A 24,825-nucleotide genomic window follows, 5' to 3' on the forward strand; every position below is an offset into this window, starting at 1 on the left:
GTCCTTTATTTATCAGTTTGAGGTAGCCGTTGGCCTGTCCCTATATCTATTTCAGAGTCAGTATTTAGAGGTTTCATAGACTTGTTAGACAATGTTCAATTTATTTATTTGTGTATGTCTTGAAAACATTGAGTCATGTCTTATACATATATTTGAGTTCTGAGTTTTTATCTTGATATTGTTAAGTTTATTTACATTTATTAATCCCCACCCGAGTTACTCTTTCCATGAGTTGAGTCTTCCGCTGAGTGAGTTAGTCAGGCCAAGGGTTCACTTGGGATCAACAATGATTTTTGAGTGCCGGCCATGTCCAGGGTGTAGGCTCGGGGCGTGACATATACTCCCTCCGTCCCTTTTTATTGTCATGATAAAATTTGACACAACCCTTAAGGAAAAAAAATACTTAGAGGTATTGTTTGACTAATATATTCCTTATTAATTATTTAATTTTTATCTATATATGTGCCTCTTAATTCTAGAATAATTATGATGCTAAGGAAAAATTTTGGAAAAGATAATTAATTCTCTCTTGGTTATTTAAATTGACAACTATATTAAAACAAATATTTTTAGTATACATAACAACTAAAGAGGGACAAAGTGAGTACTGAAGCACAAAATACTAGGTGCTTATAGTGTATTGATGTTCTATTATTTTTTTCTTGAGACTTGTATTAGCTTATGTCAATATAGACACATTATACAGACAAAAACACTATACGTTAGGTGTCGTTTGGCCACAAATATATTCGAGAAAATTTGAAATAAAATTAAAAATTAGTGTTTGGTCATATAACTTGTTATTAATTGGGAAATATATTTGGCAAATATCTCAAGTTCCAAGTTCTAAAAAAACTAAAATTTGGGCCAAATTTTGGTATTTGAAAATTTTTTAGAATTTAAAAATTATCCTTAACTTTTATATTTTATAAAATATGCATCATCTTCAAATTAATATCTATCTAAAATCAATTCCATTAAAAAAAAATAACTTGTTTTTAATGGGTTATAATTTATCCTGAATCAGTGACTAGTTTGAGTGTATGATTATTGTACTGTTCTTGTCCATATATATATTTTTGTTGATTGTTATCAATTATGTTATAATATTATTTTTTAACGGAATATGTTCATTCAAAATGATAATACAAACTTATGAGTAATTTTAATAATTTTTATAACTTATGGGTATAAATTATATATTTTTTAAAAAGCCAAATATTTCTCCAAAAATCTATTATCAAACGCATGGTGAAACTTCACCCAAAAATAATTTGCCAAAAATACTTGAAAATTTGTGGCCAAACGCTAGCTTAGAATCTCCTCCTTTTTACATTAAATTTCAGTGAGCTTCACTTCAGACCATGAAATTCACGAGTTTTCTTGATTTTAGTCTTGTGTACTGCATTTATTTTTAAGTTGATGACTAGCAATGAAGTTTGTGTCCTTATCAGTCTGCCATTTTTTAAAGTTAGAGGCTTTATAGGCAATGTTAGAATGGGGTAAATGACATTCATGTTACATTGAATTTATTTTTAGTGTATTCAATATAAAAGAAAGATTGTTTAGATATAGAATGTTATTTTATTTTAAGCCTTAAAAAAAAATTCTTTAAATTCCCTAAGTGACATTGAGGTGCATTGCACAATAGAAGTAGAGCACAATAGAAGTAGAGCACAATATTAATTGTGACTCGTCATAAATCAAATCATGATAATATATTCCTGTCCACTTATAAACTTCACATCAAACGTAAATTATCATTTCACAATATTTATTTGATTGATTCAAAATTTTAGATTATAATGAAATAATCTCATTAAGAATATAACACAATTAATGAATTAAATTAAAATAATAATTTTGACAACATTATAACACAAATAGTGAAGTAAATCAAAATATATGGAAATTATCACTATTTGCAATGTGTCAAGTTCAAATTTTAATTTCTTGAACCAATGTGTAAGCGAATTTATCTTTGAATTATTTTTCTTTTGTTGAAATGGATGGAGCGTAAAATTGACTGGTTCAACCCTCATAACTGTTTATGGATGGTCTTGGGCTTAAGAGAAAAATAACGGAGGAGATTCACTCATGCCAACATTGATAATTTTGATTTAGTTCACTAATTATTTTATATTGCTAGGGTGAATATTATTTTGATTTAATTCACTAACTGTGTTGCTATTATTAAGAATTTTTTTCCAATCTTAATTTTCAACTAAACAAAGAAATATTGCTTTATGCTCTTACATTCGAGGTGGAGTTCGTTAGGGGCTAGAAGCATTCCTGGTTCACTTTACTAACAATAAGGTATTTTGGTGTCAAAAAATAAATAAAGGCCATAATTGATATATTTTCAATAGTTTCGGGAAATATTTGTTCCGTTTAACTAACGGCAAGAATATATTTGTTCTAAAAGGCAAGCAGAGGGCGTAGTTACTCTATTTTCAATATTTCAAGAAAACTATTTTTGTTTATCCTTTCTCACAAATGAAAATAGATTTTTTTTTTATATATGACAAACCTTTTAAGCATAATAACTTCATATGAGTATAGTTTTCCTAATTACTTATAACAACAAATTTATATTTGCTATGGTCCATTTAAATTTGTATAAACGGAATTTTAAGTAAAAAAATATATACAAAATTCCTTTCCTTTAAAGATGACTGATGTGCGCGATTATATAAAGGTTGTGCGCGAATTGTATACCAAAATATACAAACACTACGAATTGTATAGTGAATTATACAATGATATACATGAATTATATAGCAAAATATACAAACACTATAAAAAACTATAAATTGTACAACGAATTATACAAACGCTATACAAAATCTGCGAATTGTATAGCGAGTTATACAAACGCTATACCCATAAATTATAGCAAATCTCACCAAAATATACCCACGAATAATAATAAAATAAAACTATATCCATATGAAATAATAAATTAGTAATTTTTGTTAACTCGTGTAATTTTCCCTTTATTATTCATTCTATTTTTACATGTGAGATTCACAAAGATATATGACAAGAAAACTCATATTTATAATAACCCATAATATTATGAACTTTCAAAATACAACAATTTACATAATATGCACAATTCAACCAAACTCACAAAATTAAAATTTTTGAAGACCTTCTCTTTCGTTTTTCTACTCTTTTCCACAAATCCTAGCGATAGTTGTTTTGTCCCCATCTCAATCCTTATTCGTCGTTGTTGAAGTTTTGCTTGTTAGTCGTCGTCCGTCGTATTTCTCCACTGCTTTGTCGAAGTTTTGTTCATTCTAGATGTTTTTTTTCTAAAATTCTCTCCCATGAATTCGTCAACTTCTTCTCTCAATGTGCATTTGTATATCATTGCATGTCGTATGTCTTTCACTATATACATATGACATATATATGGCATACATTAATAGACATATGCCATACACAATAAATACTTGTGTGTCACCGTATATTATTCGTATGTCTTATATATTTTTGTGATACATAAGATATATTCATGATATACAACTAGTTCATTATCAGATTATTACAAAAAATACGATAAACTAATATAACCTTTATCAGTTTTCATCATAATAACAATGCAAAAATCATTCCATGCGAAAAAGAAGACAGAATAAAAGGACAATTTATTAGTGAATCTGTTTCACTCCAAAAGCTTCAAATCAATAAATGAAATCAAATCTTCACTTTCGACATTATAATGCAATAATTCTTAAGCTCAGACGTATATATTAATTGATTTCATCAACGATACCTCAATATTTCAAATTTTAAATTATACTTTCAAATCAAAATCTTTAATTATAGGTTCATAAAGTAATTTCAATTTTAAATTATGTGAACAACTTCAAACATATCTTCATATTAACAAACAAATATGGAAATACAATTTTAACTCCCAAATTCAAAGAACTAAAACTGAAAGAATAACGATTACATTATATCTAGACTTTTTCAAAGGGGTCTAAAAGTGGAGGCGGCCTATGAAATTGATATTGAATTAAAAGATAGATTTAATTTGGAAAAAAAAGAAATGTGAGGCAATGGAGACCTATAAAATTAAGCAAAATGAAAGATTTGATTTGGAAAAAAGGAATGTGAGTTGACATTAATATAGGAGAACCAAAAATTCAGAGATACTTAGCTAGCAACGACCATAGATTCTAGGAGTAGTTTTTTTTTTTTAAAAAAAATTATCTTTAAATATCTTATTGAAAATTTTACGAAAAATATTTGATCACAAAAAATGCAAGAAATTTTCATAGCATCATTAAGAATATTTCACACGATATCTCCCAAAATTTAACAAGTTCTCATAGTATAAAATTAGGAACACATAAATTAATAATGATTAACTAATATAAATGAGTAAAAAATATAGGAAAAAGAATATATATATTTTTGGTCTATTCTTTCCTCACAAAACAAAAAATAATATATATATATATATATATATATATATATATATATATATATATATATATATATAAATGAGATGATAATGGGTGAATAAATACTGTCACAATTCTAATAAAGGTTCCTTAGTAATTGTCTTTTTACAATTATTATTCAATGTCTTTAAATGATGAATAAAGACCAATTTGAATTATATTAAGAAAATGAATTTAGACAAGAATTTCTTTTTGAGATACCCTATTAATTTTTCTGTTTGACTATGAAATTTTATTAAAAAAAAAAAAGGGCAGCTCGGTGCATTAGGGCTCCCGCTATGCGCAGGGTCCGGGGAAGGGGCTGACCACAAGGGTCTATTGTACGCAGTCTTACCTTGCATTTCTGCCAGAGGCTGTTTCCAAGGCTTGAACCCGTGACCTCCTGGTCACATGGCAGCAACTTTACCAATTAGCTCAAATATTTGCAAATTTCTCAAAATTAGCTCAAATCAGTTGTGAGTTTTTGTGACTTCTCCCACAGAATTTCAAAAAAAATTCCAAGTAAAAGATACTTCCCATACAATTTTAAAACTTACATTTTTAAATATTAACTTCAAAATGTAGGATTAAACAGAGCTTAATTCTCTTGGGTTGTTATGTTTTGAAAATTACTAATAGGATTCCAAAATGGTTACGTGGGAGAAGGGCCAAATAGGAAAAATACCATTCACAGCTGCTTCATATAACAATAACGGTGGAGTATGTACATGGCTGCGCCATTATCCATAACGAATTGAACAGAAGAGTGAGTAATTCAACTAAACCGATAAACCCACAATCAAAGTTCCCAGAAATGGAGGCAGCAGCTTCTGTGCTCAGCTCTTCTTCTACTTCTTCCTTTTCACTTTCACATATGCTCTTATCTTCCTATACCTCAAAACCCCATTTGAGGTTTATCTTCAATTCTTTATCAAAATGCACTTCTGGTTCTCGTTTGCTCTTTTCATCCAACCACAGCGTTGGAAGATTCTCTCTGCTTCGCCCTTCAGCTCTTACAGTCGAGGAAACTGTTGAACAATCCACAGATACGTTTTCAGTGCAGCCCAAAATTGATAAGAGTGGTAGATTCTGTTGTCCTAGAGCCGCCCGAGAGCTCGCTCTGTATGTCCTTTTCCTCTTTTCTAAAAATTCATGCTTAATTGTCTCCATTTTATAACAGTACCTTTTTTTAAAACTAAGTTCATGAAGATATTTTTCTTTTGTTCTGAGGCCCAACCACTACATCAATAAATTTAAACTGTTGTAAAATGTGACCTTTTTTTGTAGTTAGGGTTGCAATACATCTTCAGGGTGGACCTTTTTTTTTTCTTAACCAAGTAGATGGAAATATTTTTCCTTTATGGTGGTGAGAAGACTAGAACTAAGGATTTCTGTGTGCAATGATACCATGTAAGATGTAATGCTTCAGGGTGATTCCTTACTTTATTGAATTTCATGAAAAATCACAAGGATGGCCATAATGTAAAAACAAATTTATCTAACAGTTAAATATACCAAATGTCTGGTATAATTCGGTTGCATATTTCTTATCTTAGGATGACAATCTATGCCGCCTGTTTGGAAGGGTCAGACCCTGTTCGCCTTTTTGAGAAACGGTTGAATATTAGAAGAGGTAACGGCTGGTTCTATTGGCTCCTTTTTCAAATTTTAAAGAAATTGCAGCTAAGTTTATGGTTCTTTTTCATTATTTAGCTAACATTTATATGCTTTTTGGATTGTAGAACCAGGATATGAATTTGATAAAGAGTGGTTAATGAAGTACAATCACATGAGTTTTGGAGGTCCTCCTGTGAAAACTGAGACGGTTGAAGAAGCTGATGAACTTCTGAAGATTGATGAAAATGATTCTGAAATAGGTATTTACAAGTGTAGTTTGAGCTTACTTCTTCATATCTTTGCTACTTTGTCTTGCATCTTTGGCCCTCAATTCTTCATGACCATACGGCTTGGATAGACTTTCTAAAACACACAAAGGTGAGCATAATGTTAGGTTCGTGTTGCTTACTATAGTTTTCACTAGAGATGGTTAACATGAGCTTAACATGTTTACTCTATTGCAATCTTTATATCTCTTTTCCAGTAGCATCATAGAAGCATCTTTTGATTTCTTTTGGAGCCTCATTTTGTTTTGACATTATTCGCAAACTCCATTTTGTTTTCTCTGGTAGTTATTGATATTCGTATCCTCCTTAAGGGACTAAGACCTCATTTATTTTCATTAAGATTAAGACGTTCGACTTTGAATGCACATTTGAATGATTAAGATGTTGTCTCTAGATCTAAATACTGAATGATTAAGACCTTTTGTTTTTCAACATCTGAATATGTAAAATTTTTTAGTTATAAATATAATAAATATACACTTTAAATAAAAAATAATTAAATATTAGAAAAAATATAAATTTAATAATAAAAAAATATTTTTGATAAAAAAATAAAACATTTATACTCGCTAATGATGTTGGAGATGGTTTATAGTGGTGGTGGTTGATGTTAGTAGCTAATAATGGTGGTAGTGATAGTTGTGAATTGTGATGATGGAGGTGGTTGGTGTTGTGGTAACTGACATGATGATGGCGATTGGTAGTGTTGGTGGTTATGATTGTGAAGTTGGTTAATGTTAGTAGTTGGCGGTATTGATGGCAGTGGCTGAAAAATGTGTGGTGGTTGGTGATGTGTTGGTGGTAGTTGGCATCGGTACTAGTTATGATGGTGGAATTAGTTGATTGTAGGATTGACTGTAATGGTGGTAGTGACTGATAATGGTGGTGGAGGTGGTGGCGGTGGTTGGTGACGATAATGGTGGTGGATGTAATTATAATGATGGAGGTGGTAGGAGTGGTATCGACTGAAAATAATGGTTGACAACAGTGGTCTTTGTGATGGCAGAGGTGGCTGGTGGTGGTTGGCGATGGAAATGGTGGTGATGATTATGATGGTAGAGGTTGTTAGTGATGGTGGCCGGTGATTTTGGATAAAGTGTGGTGGTGACAATATCTACACAAAAGTACCTCTTAATGATATTAAGACTTTGTTCAAAATCTTAACGATTAAGACTTATTTAGACCAAATAAGTGCTTAAATCTTGGTGAAAACAAATGCACTAAATGACCTATGTTCAGACCTCCATTAAGTGCAAACAAATGAGGTCTAAATCAGTTATATGCCTTCACGCGTGCGTTCATTTCAGTCATCACTTCAGTCCTTCCACCCATAAAGGTACTTTTTCCTGGTTGGGTTGATGTGTACCTTGTCATAAGGTTGCTTAAGAAGTTTTTCCTGTACTTGTGAATTATTTCTGTTCTATTTTTCTGTGGGGAGTTCCCACTAGACCCTGAAGTATCTTTTGGTGATTCCTTTTTCAGCTATAATGTCGATGATGTTTTTTTTGTTGTATTTCGGACATCTGATTCTTCCTGAAACTGTTTAGACATCTTGAATATAGTTGATTGGATGTGTAGAGTTGGTTCTATGATGCAACTATGTATCTTCTAAACTAGTGGAGTTAAGTGACTTGCAGTCATAGGATGAATGGGTATACTACCTAACGCAATAGTTGAAGCAATATTTATGGGTTTATTTTAATTAAATTTTTTTTTTTACACAATAGTAATAGGATGTAGTCCATGATTTTGCGTCCTTTCGAATCTGAAAATTGAGGTGTCAGCTCCTTTCCTCCAAAAAATGAGGTTAAAGAGGAATGAACTAATGGTTTCCTTTGTGACAAGGATGCTCACGAGCTATTAGTTAACTCAATAGTTGGTGCAAAAGTATTTGATTTGGTTTTGCTATTTGATTTTCAGGCTTTGTCCTTCTTACTTCTTGAAGCTGTCTTATTTGTTTACTTTTGGTTCCTAAAGTTTTAGAGAATGTTATGCGCTCCTTTCCAATTAATAAAGCATTATTTACAACTTGGGGAAGCTTTTGAGAGTCCTTTTCATCTATTAAAAACTTTTTGATCCCCATCAGTAATTCCTGGCATTGCTGATTGCTTAATGACGGCTTCTCAAAGTACTTTTCCAGGAACTATTTTGCAAGAAGCCACATAAGACTGTTCTTCTCCAAAATGACATCTATCGTAAATGTTAACCAGACATATTTATATGCTTTTTAAAAATAATAATAAAGATCTAGTCAAAAAGAAATAATTGCAATGAAAAAGCTCTTCAGGAATGACCTTCTGAAGACAATGGAAGTATTTTGTATTAACAATATTTTGATATGGACAATGTTTCTTTACATAAAATAGTCACATTTATGAGTAACACGATGAATAGGACCGAGCTCCCACCTATAGCCCAAATCCAGTATATGTAGATGAAAGATAAAAGAAAACTTTATTCGACAAAAGTTCATCTGCAGAAGATGCTATTAGGGTCAAGTTATTCCTTGAGATCGAATAATTTTCTGAACTATTTTTTTTCTTCCTCAATCTCCTGGGAGACTGGGTGAGCGTTCAAACTCCGGAGTCTACCCCTCATAAATTTGTTGTTGCATTTTAGTGATATTATCTCTATGCAATGCTTGTGGTAAATGGTTTTAGTAGAAACATTTGAATGCAAAATTCTGTCTCATATTAAAAGATGCGGAATGTTTCCAGCTCTATCATTTTCCTATTAGCTGAATTGTCCATTCAATCCAGTAATCCATTAATTTATTCTCTCTCAGAAGCTGAAGTTCTCTCTGCTCCACCAAAGTTGGTGTACAGCAAACTTATTTTGCGGTAGGCTCATTGATCATATATGACTCTTTTTATGTACCTTACAGTTTCTACTTTCTTCAGAATATGAGCATGCAGGTATAGCCTGATAGTTTCTTGCATCTTTGCAGTTTCACACGGAAACTTTTGGTGGCAGTTGAAGAAAAGTGGGATAGTCATGTGCTTGTAATAAATAAAGTTGCACCCGATAATTGGAAGGTTGGATGTGTTACTTATGCCTTTACGTTCTTGCTCTTAGTTACAATATGCACAGAAGTGATACCACCTTAAAATTTGGGATTCTTTCCTCCTTAAACCCACACAGCCACATTCTGCCACCAATCCAACTCTTTAGAATGACATTCAGATTAAAGTGATCGAAGATGATAAACAAAACATTCTCCCATTTCTCTACTTCCACATGAAAGATGAGAAAGCATGCAGTTCAGTTAGAAGCTTGCCCTATGTGTTCCCATGGGAGCCTCGGTATCACTTTGAAAAAACTCTTTCATATTGTAAATGAAACAATAAGATGAAATATATGCGTCCACCACACGAGTCAGAGGACCAGGTCCCGTGACACAATCAGTTAACAGAATGCTCAAGTTAGGTGCAGAAGGTAAGATGACACACAATGTTTACGTGGAAAACCTCCTTGCTCAAAGGAGGAAAAACCATGACCTGTTCCACAGGGTTTCACAACCAACTTCACTAAAATCAAGAGCAAGGCTTTGTATTACAGACTCTTGTAACTTAGACCTCGACCTCTTGATCCCTTCCACCTTGTAACAACTCTATTACAAGTCTTGAGCCTAAGCAATACCTCTATTGTTCACTGCACAAACTAACTCTAGTTAGTGCAGACTTCAACAATATATCACGGCTAACTCAAGCCACCAACTAAATAACTTTATTGTCCACTATTCCAACTAACTCTAGTTGACATAGACTTACTTCAAACACAACCTTCAAAACTAACTCTAGCTATGAACTGAATAACAAGGAGTGTAATATCAAATGATCAAGATTCCTTTATAGAATAGGAACTGATCTTACAATGTTAGAACATAAGACAAAACATTATACCAAAGCAACAAAGAAAGACATTTCTTGAACAACTCTATCAGGTCCCTTGCTGTCTTCGTGAAGTTGTTCTTCCTTGAGAGAAAATATGGTTTTTGCTTGTATATTCTTGATGTGAAAAAACTTGGTTGTTTCTTGTCCAAGGATGGGTATTAACGTATGGACAAAACAACCTCGTGTATTCTGATTGGCTAAGCAGGTCTACTGTTCTCTGCACAATAGGTAGTGGCAGCTTTTACAGCTGGTATTCATTATGTCGTTGACATTCTGTGTTCATGGGACCAGGTCCGTCTATTAGGTCCCATGGTTTATTGACACAACAAAACACAAATATGCACTTCTGCTGCAGTGCCCACCAACCTATACGGCTTTTGCAGCTTTACAGCTATTCACCACTTTCTCGTCCTGGACAGACGTTAATCATGAGACCAGGTCCCTCTACCAAGTCCCATAGTATGTTAAATCATCAAAACATAAATATAACATTTTTTCCCTTTTTGATGATGACAAACTATATCAAGTTTGTTCCCCCTTTTCAATTATTACTGCTTGCATGTTCCCCCTATCAGTATGCACCTCTTGTCTCCTATGTCCCTCTTTGCATCATTCATTGTACGATAGTTTGTTAAATCATCAAAACCCAAGATACAACATATTCTCCCTTTTTGATGATGACAAACTATCCCCCCTATAAACCATTCCCTCTGTTGACATTGTCTTCCCTCTGTTACATAGACCAGATCATTTGATAACTGGCTAACTTCATTAATATTTCTTCCCCCTTTTGGCATCATAAAAAAGGTTAGAACAGTAAACCAAGTAAAATAATATGCACTCCGGTAAATTCATGGCCACTGGGCAACACTAACATGAATGAACTAGCCACGAGCAAGAAAAGAAGAATAGTAGACAAAGAGGCAAAAATTTTCATTCATAGTTCATCAGAGTAGCATAAAAAACATTGCATTAACAAAAATGCATAAGGGAACTGATCAGTTATAGCCATGGAGACAACAAAGAAATACATTGGGGATAGAAAGCAAAAATAAAAGGACTAGGAAGATAGAGGATGAGGAAGAAGGGAATGGAGAACCACCATCATGCGCTCATTTTCAACAGCATAAACATATAACAATCATGTGATCAGGTCCTCCTCTTCCCAGTGAGACTCTTGTTTTAGTAGTTAAGGGATGAACTTCTAAAAAGTCTCATCACAACCTAGTCCTTGAGTCGGGCCTTGCAGCAAGATGACTTTCAAATTAGCAATTTTAGCCTCACGCCTTGCCATTGCAACAGTTATCTCCTCCAGATTCTGCCTTCGGTTTCTCTTGTTGTCCCAAAAAGTCTTGACACTTGGAACTTTGCTTTGTTGCTCATTCTTCCCTCAGCACACTCACATTTAATGAGAGTGGTTAATAAGAAGGATTGCTTCACTGCCCCTAATAACCTTTTGCTAGATTCATCTCATAGTGGGAAAGGACCTTGTTCAAGAATTCACTGGAGGCCAATCCATGTTTTCCATCTCTTGAAGTCATAACCTTGTGCATGGGGATGTAGAGCTTCTTGCTCACTAAGATTTGCCTTAGGATTCTTACTCATTTGGGTCAAACTCTGAACTACCTACTCTTTTCCAGCCGCTAGGATAATTGATCTATTTCTCTTTTCTTCTGACAGGCCACCCTCAGATATTCGTTCAGTTACACGTGTGGGGACGGGACCAGGTTGAGACTAGAAAACTGTCTCTGAGAGAGATTCTGAGACAACCAAATCAGGAATTGACGACACCTTGAAAGGAATGAAGGTCGTTTTGGGAGAAGGAAGAAAGAGTGGAGGACATTTCAGGAGAGGGAGATAGGGACTGGTTGCCCAAAAAAGTAACTTTGAGGGAGAAGATGATTGAGACTTTTGTAGGAATTTTGAGAATTTTGTACAAGAGAAATCAATGGGAGGCAAGAATGTGACAACAGTACAGAAAGGCGGAAGAAGACACATGGCATTTTGCAGTTCTTAAAGGCATTTAAAAAAACAATAAGTTTGATACTAACCTTTGATGAAGGACCTGGTCCCTCTTCTGAACTTTTGAAAGTTTTGCCCTTGAGTATGTCCCATTAACCTTTCTTCTTAGTTGGCCCACCATGCTTGTATACCTACAAAAGGTATGAGACTGAATTAAACCAAAGGAAACATACTACTTACAAGGATACCTGTCCTGTAAATATCAGCTAGGATAGCACAATTCAACTTGAACAACCCTAACTTCAGCCTGTTTTTCTCAATCTGATCCCTGTTAAGAGCCTTTGTGAGGATGTCAGCCACTTGATCTTCAGTCTCGACAAATTTCATGCACATATTTCCTTTCTCAACATTGTCCCTCAAAAAGTGATGCACTGGATTCTCGGCCATGTTCGAAGTATTGGCGTTATCACATAAGAGAGAGAAAATGTTGGTGACTATTCCAAAATTCTCGAGTTGTTGCTTGATCCATAGGAGCTAAGCACAACATGATGCGGTTGCTACATATTATGCCTTAGCCATGAACAGAGCCACTGAATTTTGCTTCTTTGCCCCCCAAGGAAATCAAAGAGGAAACCCAAAAAAATGAGCCATTCCTGAGGTTCTCTTTTTATCGACCAGGTCCCCTGCATAACCTGCATCAGTATAGCCAATTAAAAAATCACCAGATGGGTAGGATAGGATCAGGTCCCCTTCAATTATCTTAGAATTCTTGTAGCAGCTTTCAAGTGAAACTCCTTAAGACAAGTCTTGAAATCTTGCACACATCCCAACACTAGAATCAATAGTAGGTCTGCTAGTTGACAAATATAGAAGAAATCCACTGATTCCTCTATGCATAGTTTCATTCACATTTGGACCAGGTCTGTCAGTGTCAAGTTTTAGCACATGATTTGGTTAATCAACATCTTCAAAATGTGGGGGCTGCCTGACATAGACTTCCTCCTTCAAGTACCCATTGAGAACGACACTTTTCACATTCATTTGAAACAATTTTAATCTCATGTAGGCAGCAAAAAGCAATGGGAATTATTATTGTTTCCATCCTTGCAACAGGGGCAAAGGATTCATCATAGTCAATGCCTTCTTCTTGATTGTATCCTTGAACCACTAGCTTGGATTTGTTCCTTGTGATTACACCATGCTCATCAAGTTTGTTTTTGTACACCAACCTAGTACCTATGATGGTTCTGTCAGCTGGTCGGGGAACCAAGTGACATACCTTGCTTCTTTCAAACTGATGCAGCTCCTCAAGTGCTGAATCTGATCCGCAGCTTGTACATTTTCACCATCAGAGTTTGCATTATCAGGCTGAACTGTATCGTCTTGTTCAGCATTGTCTAGCAGATCAGGTCCCTCATCAGATTCATCATCTTCATCAGGTTCATTTGTTTCCTGCGAAGGATTTTCTTCAACAAGTTCATTATTCAGATTATTTCTCTGAATCTGAAGTAGCTCTTCCATCACAGAATCATCCTCGTCTTCCAGATTCCTAATTAACCATATGTTGGTGATATAGCATGCAGTGTTAACAACTTCAACTCAGACATCTTTGGAAGATCAGCATCAATTAAAATGGTTCTAGCAACGTCAGCCAAGATTCTGTTCTTCCCTTCAACCACGTCGTTTTGTTGAGGAGTTCTGAGAGCTTCCAAGTTGTGACTCATCCCATGATCTGCATAGAAATTTTCATCTTTGCATCTTCAAACTCTGTTTCATGGTCTGACCTGGCCCCTCCTCTGCTTTGAACCTTTACAGGTCCACATAAGTCCATGTGAAGTAATTCGGGAGGCCAGGTAGTGCTGACTTGTTTCTTTTGCTTGCAAGACAACCTGGTCTGTCTGCCTTCGACCCATGCATCACAATTTTGTTATTTGCAAATTTAACCTTTGGTACTCTGCAGACCAACCAGATTGTTGATATTAGAAGCACTGACATGTCCCAATCTTTGATGCCATAAATCAGCATTATTACTTTGGACACTAACGCACATGAGATTGTCACTTTGTGCAGTATCCATATCAGCCATGTACGTATTCTTTGCATCCCTTTTGCTATCAAAATAGCTTCTTGAGAGGTCAATTTGTGACCACACCTTTGTCCATCAGAAACTCAACTTCATTCCCATTATCACCAATCTATGAAACAGTTAGAAGATTATACTTCAACCAATTGACACAACACACATCTTCACTAGAATGTTCCACGTACTTCCCATTTCTGCCTACACCAAGAATATACCCTTTCTTTCCATTGCTAAATCAGACACCTCCCCCTTGAAGTGCCTTGAGAGAGAGGAAATTTTAGTTTTCCAGTCATATGTCTTGAGCATCCGCTGTGCATAAACTGACATTGATTGATGCTTCCTCCTCTCACTTTTTCATAGCAATCACTTGTTAGCCTTGGGAACCCATTTGAGTCGGAGTTCCTAGTAAGCAGATAAAGGAGTGATAAGCAAATTTCTTGACCAGTAAGGCAAACTGGTTTTCTTCAACTTAGGACCAAATGATTGACCAGGTTCCTTCTTTAGTTTATAACTTTGCTTAGAGTAGTTGGAAAAACTTTCTTCACGTCTTTTCTAGGCTGAACAATCCTTTTTAAGATGACCATTTCGACCACAGTGCAAACAAAGCAAATAGTCATCCACAAAAGCATGTTTACTGTGGGGATTGTATGGAGGATCAATATCCTGACACCCTATGCCCTCAACTGGTTAAGCTATGTCCACTTAAGAGATTTGTTGAGCTCTTCCTTAACTAGAACCAGATCCGTCTCTAACTGAGAATTTCTTTCTAGAGACATTGCAAAATTTAGTTTAGACTTCTTCAACCTCTCTTCAAGTTCTAGCTGAACTCTACTAGCCTCACTTTTTCCTTTTGAAATAGACTCGGGAATTTTCTTCAACTTTTCCTTAAAATCTATGTTTGCAGCACTTACTGAAGCTAATTTTTCTCCAACATCAAAAAGCTGAGTAGTCAAAGTAATTTTTTCACGTTCAAGAGTGTTTAGACTATCACTTAAGACATCCTTTTCAGTAGTGAGCTCACTGAGTGAGTCAATCCGGACCTTAGCTAGACTTTTTAATTTTTTGAGTGAATAGTCGTTAAGGTTTTGCTTAATGTCAAGAAGTGTTACCTCATCATACTCGTCATCATCTGATTTTGCCACGAGGGCAAAAAGTGAGTCGAAAACACTTTCATCATCTTCCACTGCTATCATAGACATATTTTCTGGATCCTCTGGTTGATTAGATTCACTTGATGAGTCTCCCCAAGCAGCAAGATCTTGCTTGAACCATAATCGGCTGCAACTCTTCTTCTGAACATTTCTGTGACCTGGTCCCTTGGTTTGTTACTGTTATCACCAGCTTTGACATGATCCTTGTAATCCACCTTGTGCATTGAACCGTCTCTACTGAGATGACCAGGTTTGCCGCAATTTTGACAAAGGTTATTTTCATTTGAGAGATTTTTTGCACTTCCTTTTCCCATGTCTTTCTCAGAGTGCTCTTTTGTCTTGTTCATTTCATGAATCTGGAGAGTTCCAACCAGCTCATCCAGGCCAAAAGCTTTCATGTCCCTTACCTCTGTGATAGAATCAACTTCACTTTGCCCAAATTTTGAAATAAAGTTTTGAAAATTTCTTACTTGCTTTCTTGGATGAATCTCCTCATCCAGACAACACAGCTCATTTGTGATTGAGGTATGCCTGATATGCATTTCTTGGATGGTTTCACCCTCCTTCATAGTGAAGTTCTTGTTTTGGATCGTAGACATATCCCCCTTAGAGATCTCCTTGGCAGACTCACAATTCGAGATTCGGTTGTACTCATCAGGTCCTAACCCGCACATCAACAACTTCTTTGCTTTACAACTCTTCTCGATCTTCTTCCTATCAGTTTCGTTGTACTCCTTTCGTGTTTTAGGAACAACTTTGGTGGTTTCCCCTTCATTCACTTCCTTCGTAGCCACATATGATCCATCAAGAATAATGGCTCATAGCTCACTATCTTCAGCCACGATGAAGTCATACATCCTAGTCTTCCATCACCCATAGTGTTGTCCATTAAAACTTGAGTAGGGGGGGCTATTGATTGACTGGCCTTCTTCCAAATATGGTGGAGCAACCATCTTAGCAGGATCCTCTCTAGGTGTTAGTCGTATAGAGAGTCCTTGCTTTGATATCAATTGATGAAATATATGCGTCCACCACACGAGTCAGGGGACCAGGTCCCTTGACACAATCAGTTAACAGAATGCTCAAGTTAGGTGCAGAAGGTAAGATAACACACAATGTTTACGTGGAAAACCTCCTTGCTCAAAGGAGGAAAAACCATGACCTGTTCCACAGGGTTTCACAACCAACTTCACTAAAATCAAGAGCAAGGCTTTGTATTACAGGCTCTTGTAACCTAGACCTCGACCTTTTGATCCCTTCCACCTTGTAACAACGCTATTACAAGTCTTAAGCCTAAGCAAACCTCTATTGCCCACTGCACAAACTAACCTCTTGATCCCTTCCACCTTGTAACAACTTTATTACAAGTCTTAAGCCTAAGCAAACCTCTATTGCCCACTGCACAAACAAACTCTAGTTAGTGCACCACGGCTAAGCAATAACTCTCTTGCCCACTATCCCAATTAACTATAGTTGACATAGACTTCAAACACAACCTTCAAAGCTAACTCTAGCTATGAACTGAATAACAAGGAGTGTAATATGAAATGATCAAGATACCTTTACAGCATAGGAACTGATCTTACAATGTTAGAACATAAGACAGAACATTACACCAAAGCAACGAAGAAAGACATTTCTTGAACGACTCTATCAGGTCCCTTGCTGTCTTCGTGAAGTTGTTCTTCCTTGAGAGAAAAAAATAGTTTTTTCTTGTATATTCTTGATGTGCAAAAACTTGGTTGTTTCTTGTCCAAGGATGGGTATTAACGTATGGACAAAACAACCTCGTGCATTCTGATTTGCTGAGCAGGTCTGCTGTCCTCTGCACAACAGACAGTGGCAGGTTAGCTGGTATCCATTATGTTGTTGACATTCTGTGTTCATGGGACCAGGTCCATCTATCAGGTCCCATGGTTTGTCGATACAACAAAACACAAATATGCACCTCTGCTGCAGTGCCCATCAACCTCTACGGTTATTGCAGCTTTACAACTATTCACTACTTTCTTGTCTTGAACAGGAGTTAATCATGAGACCAGGTCCCTCTACTAGGTCCCAGTTTGTTAAATCATCAAAACATAAATATAACACAATGCTATATCTTTCCTTCAATTGAATGAAGAGATTACACTATACTTTTCTTGATTAATAAACTCACTTGTGGTCTGTCATCCTGAGTGTACAAATGTAGACAAGCTTGGGTTTTAAGAAAATGTTCATGTTTGGGAGATTTTATATTTGTAAGGCAACTATGGATTAAAGATGGCTAGGAAAATAGATTGGCTCTTGCAACCCGTGGTATGTGGATTGGGTTTGCACCCATGGGTCCGAATCCTGCCGCAAACATAAGCTTATTATTTAAGTGGAGAAGGGTAGAGGGGGCCTCATTATCCACCGAGTTTCAAACCATGTGCCACTGGCCCTCGCGAATTTTTCAGTTATCAAAAGAAAAGGTTGGCTCTTGCACTTTTACAAAAGAAAATAGTAATCTCCCTTTAGTCAATCTAGGGTGTGTTTGGTATGGAGAAAAATATATTTTGGAAAGTGTTTTCCTATTTTCTCATGTTCGGTTGGTTAAAAGTTTTGGAAAATATTTTCTTTAGGAAAATAAGCTCCTTGAAAATAAAGAAAATGACTTTCATAATTAAAAATAGGGAAAGCAAGTCGCATTGTCTCCTCCCCTCCCTCACAACCACTTTATCGGCCCACCCCCACCCCCGGCCCCGCCCCTACCCCCCTCATCCCCACCCCACCCCAACCCCCCACTGTGGTTGGATTCTGTTCAACAGCCCAAGGACTTGGAGCACATCTTTTGTTCTTTCCACTGCTTGAAGTGATTGTTACGACCACGAAGAAACGACAAATCCCAACTACGGATATATAAGAGCCAAAACTGCTAAGGGCACGCTACCCCCATCCTCAGAATTTCGTCTTAGATATATACAAATGGATATTATTTATTACTTGCATACCGGACACAAAAAAATAAGTAAGAAACCACTTGTTTTCCTAGAAAATGTTTTCTTTGAAAAATATTTTCAATGGAAAACATTTTCCTTCCTACCAAACACCCCCCCAATCTCCAAAGTTTTCAACCTGCCTAGTCCCTCTGCCAAGTTGGTCCACCAAATTAAGCGAAACTGTGCAATTCCATTTGCATTGTCCTTCTCCTCTTTCTCTACCATCTTGTTAAGCATATTCAAACTATCTACACACTGACTCAGGTTTACAGAGTGTGAGGGAGTCGTTTTAGGATCTAGCGGAGGAGGCAATGAAAGAAGAGAAATGAAAACCAAAGAGGCTGTTAAACTTCTGTCAATTTGGTCAACTTAGATAGAGAACCGACTTTGTTTGTATTGCATGAATTCAAGGCTAAATGAGCTGCAGATTAAGTATAGTTCAAGAGCCAAAATTACCATTTGCCTGTACAGATTTTTTAAGATGATAGATAGAAGTTTAATCCACCTCTTCGTCATTCAGTGTTTCTCGGATAAGTTATAGCTCTTATTCTATCAGTAGTGTTCTAAGTCTCGAGACGTGATATGATTTCTGCTGTTGTGTGATTGTTGGGTCAGGGGACAGGAGGAAATATACGAATCTAGCAAAGGATAGGATTTCGTATAAATTCAAGTGAAAAGGTACAATTTGCTATTTAGATATGCTTTTAGTGAGTAGATAGGCTTTTAATGAGTAGATAGGTCAATTGATCTTCACTTCATCGATGTGTAAAAGGCAGGGATGTTTAATCTTTCAGTTGACTTGTGATCTGTATCCAATAAGCACACGTCCCTACAAATGAAGAATTTGCAAAAAAAATAACAACAACAATATACCCAGTGGAATCCCACAAGTGAGGTCTGCATAAGGTAGATGTACGCAGATCTTACCACTACCTCATGGAGATAGAGAGGTTGTTTCCAAAAGACTCTCAACTCAAAAGTCACTGTCCCACGTAAAAGAGAAAAATAATATATATAGCATAAAGACACAAAAAAATGAATAACAAGAACAATAATGATAGCAAAGTAATTTGATAATCAAAGGCAATAACAAGAACAAGAACGATAGTGATGCAAATTTTACATGAAAAGAACAATAACGATAGCAAAGTAATGTGATAATCAAGGCAATAGCGATAGCAAACTATAAAGGCACGCCTAGACCTATGATCACCCTAAATTGGCATACGACCAGCCACCATTCTATCCCTACTAGCCTTCTACCCTAATCCGCGACCTCCACTTCTTTCTATCTAAAGTCATGTCCTCGGTGATATAGAGTAGCGTCATATCTTGTCTAATCATCTCTCTCCAATACTTTTTTGGTCTACCCCTACCCTTCCGCATAACCCTCAAATCCAACCGCTCGCACCTCCTAACTGGGGCGTTGATACCTCTCCTCTGCACATGCCCAAACCATCTCAGTCTTGCTTCTCTTATCTTGTCAGCCACAGATGCCACTCCCACCTTCTCTTGAATAACCTCATTCCTGATCTTATCACCCCTAGTGTGTCCACACATCCATTTCAGCATCCTCATCTCTGCCACATGCATCTTCTGAACAATAGAGTTCTTTACTGGCCAGCACTTCGCTCCATATAACAACGCTGGTCTAACCACCGTTCTGTAAAACTTACCTTTAAGTTTAGGTGGTACTTTCTTATCACACAGTACTCCAGAGGCAAGCCTCCATTTCATCCACGCTGCCCCAACGCAGTGCGTGACATCATCATCGATGTCCCCACTACTCTGGATGATGGATCCAAGATATTTAAAGCTTTCTGTCTTGGTGATAGGTTGAGTGACAAGCCTCAAATCCATGCCCTCTTCCTCCATCGCAACGCTAAATTTGCACTCCAAGTATTCTGTTTTGGTCCTACTCAATCTGAACCCTTTGGACTCTAGCGTTTGTCTCCAAACCTCCAACCTATTGTCAACTCTGTCCCGAGTCTCATCAATCAAAACTATATCGTCCGCAAATAGCATACACCATGGAACCTCCTCCTAAATAGACTTTGTCAGCTCATCCATCACCAAGGCAAAAAGAAAAGGACTCAGCACAGATCCCTGATACAGTCCCATCTCAACAAGAAAATGCTCTGAGTCACCTCCCACCGTCCTAATCCGAGTCTTGGCTCCAGCATACATATCCTTTTGTCGCCCTAATATACACTATCGGGACACCTTTAGCCTTCAGACACCTCCAAAGAACATCCGTCAGAACTTTGGGTAGTGATATTTTCACTCGGAATAACCTTGCAATCCTTACAAAGGCCTCTATCACCCTTTTGGAGAAGTAAGTAGTCAATCTGAATCCTAGTTACCATGCTACTAAAGGTGACAAATTGATTATCCCTCTTCAAAAAACACGAGTTTGCGATAACCAACTCAAAGGCTTTAGCAAACTCTAGAAGAGGTACCCCGCCGCCATTCCTTTCCCCAAAACCAAAGCCTCCATGGACATCATCAAAACCATCAGAAGTAGTATCGATATGATCATTGAAATCTCCACCAATGAAAATCTTTTCCGTACTCGGTATACCTCTCACTACCTCATCCAAACCCTCCCAAAAGAGCCTTTTGACTTCTTCATCCAGGCCCACATGGGGTGCATACGCACTAACAACATTCACAATAAGCCTGCCTATAACTAGCTTAATAAACATCATCCTGTCTCTGATCCTCTTTACCTCCACCACACACCCCCTAAGATCCGCGTCGATTAGAATACCTACTCCAAACCTATCCCTTGAGACTCCTGAGTACCATAATTTAAAACCGTCCACATCCCGAGCTTTGGAACCTATCCATCTAGTCTTTGAAAACAAGCTATATTAATCTTTTTCCTCTTAAGACTCTTCACTAGCTCTATGCACTTCCCTGTAAGCGAACCTATGTTCCACGATCCTACTCTCAACTTACTAAAACCCTTCTCCCTCTTACTACTATTTCCCCTCGCCTTTAACCCAATTGAGGACATGGACATGGCCCTAGTCCACCATCAGTAACCAAAGCCACTAAAACGATATAAACTACAAAGTGAAAAATAGATAACAAATAAATCCAGAAAATACAAGCAACGAGATAATAATCGAAAATATATAATGTATAATAAAGAGACAACACCCACTAGCTAATAGGCAAATCAATAACACTAAACACCAAGTGAAGAAGGAAAAATGAAGAACAATAACTAGAACACTAATGGCAAGAACTAAGAAAGAAGAGCAATAATCCAATTATCAGAAAGTGATACTAAAATATAAATGGGGGCACAAATAATCAGTTGAGGAGAGGAAAGATAGAACCTGACCCAGAGAAAGATGTGATGAAGATTCTGAATGTTGCCGGAAAGTTCACTGGAAAGTTCTCGCCGGAAACCACTGGACGACGCCGGAAATCAATAGATCTAGGCCAGATCTGAACAGATCTGGAGGTATTCTCCGGAAAACAAGCAAAAAGAAAGAAAAAAGAAGAAGAGGAGAAAGAGAAATCGCCGGAGTTGCACCGGAGAAAGAGAGAGAGGTCGCCGGAGGATTCTCCGGCTGCATAGAGGAGTCGCTGGCAGCGAGGTCCCAAAAGGCTGAGTTCGCCAGAGAGAGGTTGCGGACGGCAAAGAGCACGGTGATCGCCCGCGTGAAGAATTGCAGGAAAAGGAGACTCACTAGGATGAAGATAATTTCCCAGAAAAAAATACCATTTGCAAAAAAAATAGAATATAGCAATATCCTTGTTAGGAACTGAGAAACTCTCCTAACAATAAATCTGTAAAGTTCCAAACACAACACAGAGATAGGAACAACATTGCAACTGTTATTTACTACCACCAACAAATAGAATAAGTTTTAAGTTTTACAAATAGCAAAGAGAGAATACTTCTAACAACCAAGTTATTTCGAGGAACCTTAACCTCCAAATCTGCCAGGGAAAATCCTACAGAGAAAATACTCTTCATAGTACAATATATCACAAAATAACTGCCTAAACTGCTAGAAATACATACACATAATAATTAATAAATAAAACAGTTACATTAAAGCCTTATTTTAAACCCTTCTTCCTGCGTTATAGACCCTAGTAACAACAGGTTTAACAATCCTTTTTGTTCCCTCCAATTCTCAATATTATCATCCAGGAGTTCTTTGCATTTTTGTTTTGTGAATGGTCTATCAGTTCAGATAGAATCATCCTCTTTCAAGGTTGCACTTTTTGTTGGGATCTTTAGAAGACAGAATTTATTAATATGCCTGGCTCTAATTCCATGAATTTATCTTCCAGAATGAGCCAGCAGGCAGGATCCTGGAGCTTTCAATTCTTCACTTAGCAATGTCTGAAATATCAGTATTAGGAACACGGCACCAGATAGTCATCAATGAGGTATTTCTCTCTCTCTCTAACATTTTGGACAACTCTTGAATAACTGGACTACTTCACCTCCATATTCCCTGGCATGAAAAGCTGAGAGGCAATGTGTTTTTTCTAGCTTCCTTTCTTTACTTTCTGTTAACCATCTTTAGAAGAGTTTTTCCATTAAGGTTGATATTAGTATGAAAGTAGAAAATATGTTGTTCAAATGACAGGAATGGAGGCTAAGTCAAAGATGTGAATGGTTTCATAATGATTCCTTGTATTGATTTGAAATGACTTAAAATTCTCTCTTTCTATGAGTTCTCTGTATATTGCATGAACTTGCTTGCAACTATAATCTATTATAAATGAGGTGAATGGTTTCATAATGATTCCACATATGGATTTGAGTCGATGTAATTTCTCTTGTTGTTGAGTTCTCTATATATTGCATGAAACTTGCACGCAAAAATAGTCTCATCAAGCTCTCAGGGTTTTGGTCTAGTGGTAAGAGAGCAATTTGTGATGTGTAGGTTAGGTGCACATCACTGCTTCGAACCCCGCCTCAAATAAAAACATGATATTTAAGTGGGGAAGGGTAGTGGGGCTGGCCTATCATCCACCTAGTTTGGAATTGTGCGACATTGGCCCTCGGAGATTTCTCAGTTATTTAAAAAGTGTCTTATCATTAGTGAGGCGCATCCATGATTTTAGGGTGAGGTCAGAAGAGTATGACCTTATTATATGGATGATTTTTTGTGCATATAATATACGTAGTTCAAACCGAAAGTAGTCGGTTCAGGTGAACTTGCATAACCCACCGTAAATCCACCTTCCCTTGTCAAATCTTTTCTCATATTTTGATCCTGCTCATCACTTGACAATTTTGTTTATGAAGCGCTCATTGAGCTGTAACTCAAAAAACTTTCGTTCTCCCATTCTTGAAGGCTGTTGACCTTGCGAAACGATTCTGTGATGGGTCAGCACCCCGCATTGTCAATGGCTGCCTCAGGACATTTGTAAAGGATCTTGAAATAGCAAAGGATGCCCGAGTTAACCAGTCAGTGTTTACTTGAATTGTCCAGGATCAAGATCTTGATGAATCCTCAAAGAGTTATATCTTAACCTACATGAGACACTTTTTCTGGGCATTCCTTTGCAAAGTCATGAGAAGAGATCCGCAATGCCTTGAGATCCAGCTTCCAGTACAAATTTGTGCTCTCATCCAATATAAGGAAGAACTGTATATCAAGATGTTAACACTGTCAAATGTATGGTTAATATTATCATGTCCATGCTGTATGCAATTTATATTGTATCACCTTATTCATTCTGCAGTATCTGTTTTTGGTATACCAATTTTCTTAAAGGCTTTAATCCTGCCTTATTCATTCTGCAGTATCTGTTTTTGGTATACCAATTTTCTTAAAGGCTTTAAGCCTGCCTTGGAATTTCAGTTTGTAATAGCTTTTTCGCAGAGCCAATATATGTGGCTGGTTTATGGTTTGAAAATAAATATTATATGTGTGGATGATGGAAGCCATTTTCACGATTATTTTTCCAATCAGGAAATCATTCTCTTATAGCTGTCTTTAACTTATGGTCGGATATCATATTCCTTAGAACTAGGGGTGGCAATTGAGCGGGTTGGGTCTAGTTTGGGCGGGTCATAATGGGTTAAGACAACAATTGGGTCAAGACCCGATCCAACCCAACCAATCCAAATTAGGTTGGGTCAAAATGGGTTAGGTAATGGGTTGTATTACTGGTCAAAGACTCAATCTAACTCAATTTTTACTAAGTTTAATTATTTTATTTGTTCTTTTAAACTATCTTAGTACCTAATATTTTTTTTTAATTATTATGGCTATCTATAACATATCAAATTTTTTAAAAAAGTTTTTTAAAAATATTTTAACAAGATTTCTTATGAGCCAATTCGGGTTACATATCAACCCAATTTTTAATGGGTTGAGTTGAAATGAGTTGAGCTAATGAATGTGTGGGTCAATAACCAATCAAAACT

General features: G+C 36.5%; 1 protein-coding gene across 3 annotated transcripts; it reads left to right on the forward strand.

The window, feature by feature from the left end:
* The first annotated feature begins 5,137 nt into the window (after positions 1 to 5,137).
* LOC129887453 (uncharacterized) lies at positions 5,138 to 24,384 on the forward strand. Of its 3 annotated transcripts, none has more exons than XM_055962561.1 (7): positions 5,138 to 5,579; positions 6,014 to 6,090; positions 6,200 to 6,334; positions 9,147 to 9,201; positions 9,291 to 9,396; positions 22,731 to 22,829; positions 23,747 to 24,384. In XM_055962561.1, the coding sequence occupies exons 1-7, from the start codon at positions 5,272 to 5,274 to the stop codon at positions 23,873 to 23,875; spliced, it is 909 nt and encodes a 302-aa protein (XP_055818536.1). In that variant the 5' UTR covers positions 5,138 to 5,271; the 3' UTR covers positions 23,876 to 24,384. The 3 variants fall into 3 exon arrangements, with proteins under 3 accessions (XP_055818536.1, XP_055818537.1, XP_055818538.1); XM_055962562.1 differs by having other exon boundaries at positions 9,309 to 9,396; XM_055962563.1 differs by having other exon boundaries at positions 23,698 to 23,839.
* Positions 24,385 to 24,825: the final 441 nt, after the last annotated feature.

Source organism: Solanum dulcamara, chromosome 4, assembly GCF_947179165.1.
Source record: "Solanum dulcamara chromosome 4, daSolDulc1.2, whole genome shotgun sequence".
In the NCBI taxonomy this organism is placed as follows: Eukaryota; Viridiplantae; Streptophyta; class Magnoliopsida; order Solanales; family Solanaceae; genus Solanum; species Solanum dulcamara.

What these genes read in the sequence shown, in the direction of transcription:
- LOC129887453 (XM_055962561.1), top strand. Translation starts at nt 5,272, where the DNA reads ATGGAGGCAGCAGCTTCTGTGCTCAGCTCTTCTTCTACTTCTTCCTTT. An exon ending in TACAGCAAACTTATTTTGCG is followed by an intron (nt 9,202 to 9,290) that starts GTAGGCTCATTG and finishes ATAGCCTGATAG; the next exon opens with TTTCTTGCATCTTTGCAGTT. An exon ending in ACCAGATAGTCATCAATGAG is followed by an intron (nt 22,830 to 23,746) that starts GTATTTCTCTCT and finishes CCATTCTTGAAG; the next exon opens with GCTGTTGACCTTGCGAAACG.